This window comes from Plasmopara halstedii, assembly GCF_900000015.1.
Source record: "Plasmopara halstedii genome assembly, contig: Scaffold_322, whole genome shotgun sequence".
Taxonomy (NCBI): domain Eukaryota; phylum Oomycota; class Peronosporomycetes; order Peronosporales; family Peronosporaceae; genus Plasmopara; species Plasmopara halstedii.
The window spans coordinates 737,920-745,192 of NW_020187243.1; the positions used below are offsets into that span (position 1 = coordinate 737,920).

The 7,273-nt window shown below is 46.3% G+C and overlaps 6 protein-coding genes across 6 annotated transcripts in view; 4 read left to right on the forward strand and 2 right to left on the reverse strand.

Moving 5' to 3' along the window:
- Nucleotides 1-477: 477 nt before the first annotated feature.
- PHALS_08287 (uncharacterized protein) lies at nucleotides 478-970 on the forward strand (the record flags this gene model as incomplete). The annotated part of the gene is made up of 2 exons (XM_024723610.1): nucleotides 478-604; nucleotides 672-970. 2 exons carry the CDS (start codon nucleotides 478-480, stop codon nucleotides 968-970), a joined length of 426 nt encoding a protein of 141 aa, XP_024574569.1.
- A 412-nt stretch (nucleotides 971-1,382) lies between these two features.
- PHALS_08288 (orotidine 5-phosphate decarboxylase) lies at nucleotides 1,383-2,989 on the forward strand (the record flags this gene model as incomplete). Its single annotated transcript, XM_024723611.1, has 3 exons — nucleotides 1,383-2,366; nucleotides 2,427-2,611; nucleotides 2,680-2,989. 3 exons carry the CDS (start codon nucleotides 1,383-1,385, stop codon nucleotides 2,987-2,989), a joined length of 1,479 nt encoding a protein of 492 aa, XP_024574570.1.
- A 277-nt stretch (nucleotides 2,990-3,266) lies between these two features.
- PHALS_08289 (ribosomal protein) lies at nucleotides 3,267-3,583 on the forward strand (the record flags this gene model as incomplete). Its single annotated transcript, XM_024723612.1, has 2 exons — nucleotides 3,267-3,292; nucleotides 3,394-3,583. The coding sequence occupies 2 exons, from the start codon at nucleotides 3,267-3,269 to the stop codon at nucleotides 3,581-3,583; spliced, it is 216 nt and encodes a 71-aa protein (XP_024574571.1).
- A 97-nt stretch (nucleotides 3,584-3,680) lies between these two features.
- On the reverse strand, nucleotides 3,681-5,717 carry PHALS_08290 (hypothetical protein L914_09915; the record flags this gene model as incomplete). The annotated part of the gene is made up of 2 exons (XM_024723613.1): nucleotides 3,681-3,857; nucleotides 3,921-5,717. The coding sequence occupies 2 exons, from the start codon at nucleotides 5,715-5,717 to the stop codon at nucleotides 3,681-3,683; spliced, it is 1,974 nt and encodes a 657-aa protein (XP_024574572.1).
- A 156-nt stretch (nucleotides 5,718-5,873) lies between these two features.
- Nucleotides 5,874-6,890, forward strand: PHALS_08291 (ras-related protein rab-38-like; the record flags this gene model as incomplete). Its single annotated transcript, XM_024723614.1, has 1 exon — nucleotides 5,874-6,890. One exon carries the CDS (start codon nucleotides 5,874-5,876, stop codon nucleotides 6,888-6,890), a length of 1,017 nt encoding a protein of 338 aa, XP_024574573.1.
- A 116-nt stretch (nucleotides 6,891-7,006) lies between these two features.
- The window catches only part of PHALS_08292 (RxLR-like protein), a gene marked incomplete at both ends in the record, with an annotated part of 726 nt that continues 459 nt past the window's right edge, over nucleotides 7,007-7,273 (reverse strand). Inside the window, one exon of the mRNA XM_024723616.1 lies at nucleotides 7,007-7,255. Coding sequence (XP_024574574.1) covers nucleotides 7,007-7,255 — 249 coding nt within the window. The remainder of the gene's footprint in view (nucleotides 7,256-7,273) is intronic.

Consider the following 7,273-nt stretch of genomic DNA (forward strand, 5'->3'; position numbering starts at 1 on the left):
CAGTAGTTATGCATGTATTTAGAGTTTATCATATATATTTAGTATATCCAGGAAAATCTAAACATTAAAAATTAGGCGGCTTTGCCGCAGAAAAAAAAAGTCAGCTTTGGGTTTTTGAACGGAAGAGCTAGTTAGCCTTGGGTCAAGCATAATTACTCCTGGAGTAAGCGGATTGCGACCCGCTAACTCGTACTTGTTCCAAGTATAGAACGAAAGGTCGGTGACCTAAATTACGTCTCCTCAAGCGCTAAGCTACGGCAGCCCCGCTGCATATTGACCCCTTCCTTTGGGGTTGCAAACGTGGAATTACAGCTCAAAATGTGAGGTGCACAGTAACATCTGTCGTCAATTTGTCGACTATATTAAAACACTATCGAAGGTGAGGACGTTAGGACGTTACATGAGTTGCTCGACTACCAGTCCTATAAACAAGTAGACAGGCTTAATTTTGTATTTAGCCGGCCCCGAGGTGATAAAATGACGCCTGAAGGGCTAGGAGCGGTGACCCTTGTATGGAGACGCTCAGAGGCTGCTGGAACGAGCAAGAATACCTCAACGCAGCGAATGTGGGGGTACAGACGACCCCCCAAGAGACGCCGCTTATGTTAACAGTCCAGCCCTGGAGGGTTGGGGATTGCCTGATTGACCACACGCGTACTACAATGTTCTAGGCACGCAAAAATGGGCACATGTGTGCAGTACCTCTGCGGAAGAGGCATTTGTAAAATGTGTCGTGAGTAAATATGAGCTCGTAGTGTGCGATCGTTTTCTTGTCCACAAGCCAAGAGAGGCGAGAGCTAGAGGATTGCTTTTAAGAATTCTTATTGCCGCGATTGCGGCAGACCATCTCCGAGGAGCGATTACGGTTTTCATCCTTTTGGAAAGTCTCCGAACCGCTGCAGACATCCCGCATCCACTCACCGCTTTCGAGATTGCGGAGATCAACCGCAACGCCTCGGAGACTAATTGAATCACCGGAGGTCGAGGCTCTACGAGCGCACCAAAGGCGATGGACCTCGGCCAAACTGACAGACCCTTTACTGTCGAGCCGTTGCATTTATGGCAGTACCAAAAATTCGCGCCCTGCATATATCTTTCTATTTCGGTGGAGAGGTATAAAGGGTCTGAATTCCTCGCAGGGTCAACCGTCGTCACCTTTGCGAGAAAACGTAAAGGTTGCAAAGCCAATCTACATTGCGATTCGCTTTGGCAGAGAAAGTGAAGCATAATTTTTTCTATTCAAATGCATTTAAAAAAGATACTTTAGATTCAATTCGAGACATTTAAACCAATCCTGGGTCGATCCATCTTTCCTCAGCCAATAATTTGTCGAAAATACTTCACTTGGCCATCAGACAAACTAACCCAACAGGTAATCAATCATGCCGAGTTTTTTTCGCTTATTACGTGAGCGCGTCGCTCTTGTGGATTCGCTAGTATGTGTGGGTCTAGACCCTCATATCGCTGAACTTAATGAGGCCACAGCTGCTGCTGCACAAGCTTTTTGTCTGAATCTTATCGAGCAAACGCAGCACGTTGCAGCCGCTTTCAAGCCAAATTCCGCCTTTTTTGAGGCCTTTGGGGCCGAGGGCATTACAGCACTGCAAGCTATAATCAAAGCCATTCCTGATGGAATTCCTGTTATTTTAGATGCTAAGCGCGGCGATATTAGTACCACAGCCGCTGCCTATGCTGTCTCCGCATTTGACAAGCTCGAGGCGCACGCCATAACATTAGCCCCATACATGGGCGTCGATTCGATTGATCCGTTCGTACGTGGCCATCCGGATCGCGGGTGCTTTGTGTTGTGCAAGACGTCAAATCCCAGCGCTAATGACTTTCAGACGCTATCTGTTGGCTCGCGTGCATTATTTGAGGAAGTAGCAGCCAAATGCGAGCAGTGGAATTCGGAGGACAATGTTGGCCTTGTTGTGGGAGCTACAGATGTAGAGGCACTTCGTCGTGTGCGCATGATATCTCCCAATCTTTGGATTTTGGCCCCAGGCATTGGTGCCCAGGGTGGCAATTTGGAAGAGGCTGTGATGGCCGGTTTATCGGCTGACGGTTTTGGTTTGCTTGTACCCGTATCGCGAGGTATCTCTAAGGCCGAAAACCCTAAAGAAGCGGCTGAGTCTCTACGTGACGCCATAAATGTTGTTCGTAAGACTAAATTAAGTGCTGTTACAACAAAAGGCAACTCAACAAGTATCGAGTTCATCAAGTTGGCCTTGTCTTTCGGCGTACTTAAATTCGGCGACTTCACATTGAAATCAGGACGTCAAAGTCCCTACTTTTTCAACGCCGGTCTATTTCGTACAGGCCGTGCGCTAGGTCAACTCGGAAGATTTTATGCAGAGGCGATCCACGTGCGTCAAGTTTTTTCAGAGAATTGGGTATAAGTGTTTGATGAGATTTTGATGTTGCAGAATAGCGGGGTGAAGTTCGATGTGCTATTTGGCCCAGCTTACAAGGGCATCACACTAGCGTCGGCTGTGGCCATTGCGTTCGGTGATATGTACGGTGTTGATATTCCCTTTGCGTACAACCGTAAGGAGGCTAAAGATCATGGTGAAGGAGGCGTGCTAGTCGGCGCTGACATGACTGGCAAAAAGTACGTCATGAATTACTGTCGAAATAAAAGAGCTACTGACTGTTGTGTTCATTGTATGTAAACTACAGAGTTTTGATAATTGATGATGTCATTACGGCCGGTACCGCTATTCGTGAAGCCTTTACTATTCTCAAAAAGACAAATGCTCACGTCTCGGGTGTGTGCATCTCATTGGACCGTCAAGAGAAAGTTTCGAGTGAAGATACTCGCTCTGCCATTGACCACATAAGGGAAAGTTTTGACATCCCAGTCGTGACGATCGCTACGCTCGATAGCCTTGTCGAATATCTGGAGAAACTGGACGTAGCTTCAGATACTAATGCCTCGTACTTATCAATCATTCGCAGCTACCGAGCTCAGTATGGTGTTTCCAAGTAATAGACAGACATGTTGAGTTTAGTAATGGACCAATTTGATCTAGTTTTTGTGTCGCTATCTTAAATACAAATGATCAAATACCGGTTCTTTAATTACCTAGTGACCAATCACTCGCGAGCGCCATTGAGCATGCTTAAGCGTCAGGTAATAACTAGTGCGAACTTCGTGGAGCGTGTGGCTAGCAACCGCCAGATTCGTCGCAAAACTCGTCATCCAGCATATCTCCGTGCTTTACAGCGGCAGCCACGGGAGGAAGTAGTCGTTCCACCGCTCAAGTATGAACCGACTTATGTACCAGAGAAGGTGAGCTTCAACGGCTGGTCCCCGGCCCCAGAAGCGCCATTACCGGGCTTGCCGTTCCATGTGAAGCGTACTGCCGTAGGTTTACAACTTCCTGTATACAGAGACATCAGGAACGGTCGCACGCGGATCTTGACAATCTTACGCCGTTACAAAGGTGACGAACAGGAACTGCGTGATGAAATGTCCAAGGTGTGTCAAGGAAAGGAGGTGATTGTACGTCCTGGTCGCATGGAAGTTGTTGGTGATCATGCTAGCGATATTCGTAAGTGGCTTGTGGGTCTGGGATTTTAACTGTTTAGAAATACACAAATGGAGTATCGACTTTCGATTCTTTTCATTAACAAACATACTTAACATAAAAGCTATCAGGTTGGAAGCAACCAGTTGGTTACAATGAGTGCATACCGTAGACGTCGGCGACGACATTATTTAAAATATCAGATACACTAACGTCGGAACAGGCTACAAGAATCAAATCCTTTTCAATGGCTAAAAAGTACGGGAAAGTGGCTCGATTCATCGAGATATTGCACAGAGTAGCTACTGTAATGCGAGCAGCTTCTGGCTATACGTTGCAAACACACATGATTAGATTGATTCTTGCAACAAAGACAATTTAAAGCCTTACCCTTCCAACACACGAGAGAAGTGAACCCGCTAATCGCCGCATGCATGTTGGATGCTGTGCCATTCGACGTTTCGTGGTGTCGTCGTAGTCAGAGAGACGAAAGAGCACTTCCAGTGCAGCATCACGCATTTCATGGTCTAACTCCACTTCACATGCCATAGAATGAGCAGCACGAGCTCCGCTAATTTGAGAAGAGGTCGTGTGGCGAACGCCTTCCGGACTTACGTACACAACTCCCATGCCAACACCCGATGGCAGTCCGTCATTCTCCCACGGTGCAGGCCACCTACTGTTGTCATCCCCATCTGTCTCATCGTCAGAGTCAAAATCTGATTCTGCATCCATATCATAGTCGGCGTCAGTCGGCAGCTCGCTGGATTGTGGTCTTTGGTTCTGATGTTTCGAACTACGGGGTAAGAAATCTTGTCGGGAGCAACCGAGCAGCGCAACTATTCGATTCAGCAATTCTGGGTCGTGAAGAGCTTGGCTTGCCGCTAAAAACCTTCTCAGAGCAACATCACGACATACATTTGTAAGAAGCTCGCACGCACGAAGTACAATGGAACGGCGCTGCTGCTTTAGTTCGCGGTCAACAAGAATTCGCCGAAGTTCCCGTAATAGACACTCAAGTGGCAGAACGCATTCTTTTTGCCACAACCGAGAGCTAAGTTGATACTGTGGATGCCACACTTCCAATGTAGCTGGAGGGTGAAGCGCAAGAAAATCGATGCGTTTCGAAATAGCACACAGAGTGTCAAGCACATAATCGCCAATTTCGACGGCAACTCGAGAGTGACCAAATCGTGCGTCATTACAATTCACAAAGCGTAGCATCAAAATGAGACTAACGCACATCTCGTCATGCGCAGCAATTGGCTTTTCATTTGCACCAATGATTGCGAGATTGCGTATGATATTCAGTACCAGCAGTGCCTTTGAGTCCAACAATTCCCGTTCGCCGTCATCGACAGTTAGATTTAATAATCTTCGTCGTATCGTCTGTTGCTGCATTTCTGTTTCATCGGGTAGTAATTTACATGTCGATAATTGTCGATATAAAGCGTCCAAAAGCCCCGGTACATTATCCACCAGCAATTCATTCTCATTCGCTGTTGCGTTAGCATTAACCACAGCGCCTTGTTGTCCAGTATAATCCTCTGCCCCTCGTGCATAAGACAAGACAGTAAGCAAATTCAGCGCTGAAAATACTTGTTTAGGTAGATCTGAGTCTAAAGCCAACACGATATTGTGCAGCGTTCCCAGATGCGTCTGAAGTTCTCGTTGAGCCTTAAATCTCTTGTTAGCTCGTGGCAATGGAGTTCCACCCATACCTCCCTGAGCATCCTGAAGATCTTGCATTGTAGCGACAGGAGCTGCTTCGTCGTCTTCTTGCGCGATGCGCTTACTCGATAGAACACCCATCGTCGTTTCGAACATTGGGATGTCTCGTCCAAAGAGTTGTTTCTCTTCAAATGCCCGTAAATAGCGGTCATAATGGGCTGCTAATTGATACGGCATCAATCCTTTGACATTCACTCCATTTGGTCCTAGAATTTCGGCCCATTGCTGACGCTGAGAAACGATAGTAAATCCTCCACGAGCCACCACTTCCTCGTACAACTTAAGCCAATCAATCGCATCACCCGATGGCGATTTCGGAAGCAATTGTAGCAAATTCGTCTCTTTACGTCCTTCAAGAAATTTGATCCAATCACGAAGTGTACATTCACGAGCTGCGTCGCCTCGGCAACGAAGCTGAAGAGCCAAGAGTGCTTCCTTTGAGGTTGGTGCTGCCATGCTATTTTAAGTAAAGTGACAAATTATAATGTATCATGTTGTGATTGGTAAAAACTCGATCAAAGTCTACAAGTTGAAGTGCTTCTTAAAGGGACTCGAGGCCTGTCCCAGATGGAGCAGCTTCTCTTACGTTGAGAACAAGTTTCCTTCAATGCAATGAGCGAGTATGATGATGTAGCAGCTATGTTTTCAAAGCATTCCGCACGTATCATTCAGCAACACCGTAGAACAACTAGCAACGATTCGAACGCTACAACGCCGACTGAGACTAACAACATCCAACTTGCTATGCTTGACTCTTCTAGTCAAGCTTTATCACAGCCAAAAGCAGCATCAGAGAGTCTTGAAGAGATTCAACAGCAACTTGTGAACCTTGAAAATGCGCCAGCGCCGACTAAGGAGGAGATTGACGAAATACTGGCGCAGTATTCGAGTGGCTCAAGTGTCAGTGGATCTGACGATGAAAGACCTGATTCCTCCGAACCTGAGACAATAATCATGAAAGTTCTGGTTGTTGGCAATGCTCGTTGTGGAAAGACTAGCACGATACGGCGGTTTGCACAAGATGAGTTTAATGAAGAGTATGTGAGCACTATTGGAGTAGATTTTATGGAGAAAGTGATCCCATACGATGCCTCCTTAACCATCAATTTACAACTTTGGGACATTGCTGGGCAAGATCGATTTGCCAAGCTCACGCGTGGATACTTTCGTGAAGCCCGAGGAGCTGTGATTGTGTGTGATATCACACGCGTGAACACAATTGATGCAGTGATGAACTGGAAAAACGAGATCAGTACGTGCTGCAAGGACTCAAATGAAGGAAAAGAAATTCCAGTCGTGGTAATTGCCAATAAAAGTGACTTACTAGTGGATCCTATGGGTGCACTTGACCTCGGTGTGAACATGCAAAAGTGTATTGACCAAAACAATATTGTCGAGTGGTTTCGTGCTTCGGCAAAGAGTGGTGAACGCATCACTGATGCCTTCTCGTGTCTGATTGACCGCATGGTTGATGACTTTCGTGTCGAAAAGGAAAAGAACCAGCACCAGAAAGAAGAAATTGGTGCGAAGGAACCAGAAAAGACACCGCCTGAGATCATTCATCTCTCTCGGACGCGACCAAGGTACAGAGCGGTCAAGCAAAAAGGCTTTGCCTGTGACTGCAATTAGAAAGATGCGAAGGCATTAATTTCTATATATCATTTTTAAGCAGCGTTATGTTATCCATGCTGCACCGTTAAACAATTAACTTGACAAAATTTATACGAAATACCGACAATTTCGGCTTATTGGCGCGGGCGTTTGCGGCGTACTTCGGCAGCCAACGTTGCCGTGCTATGTAAAATCTCCTTGCCTTCGGATGGACGCTCAATAAAGTATGGATCTAAATCAACAGCAAAGCGGCGGATTTTCTGCGATGCTTCATCAATCTTTTCGTCTGTGGTGAGTGCAAAGATCTCGACGAGAAGCGCTTCAACGCGTAAGTTTTCTAGATCTACAAGACGGTACTCGTCTTTTTCGTCTTCATTTTTTAGCTAAGTCAAATGAATTAG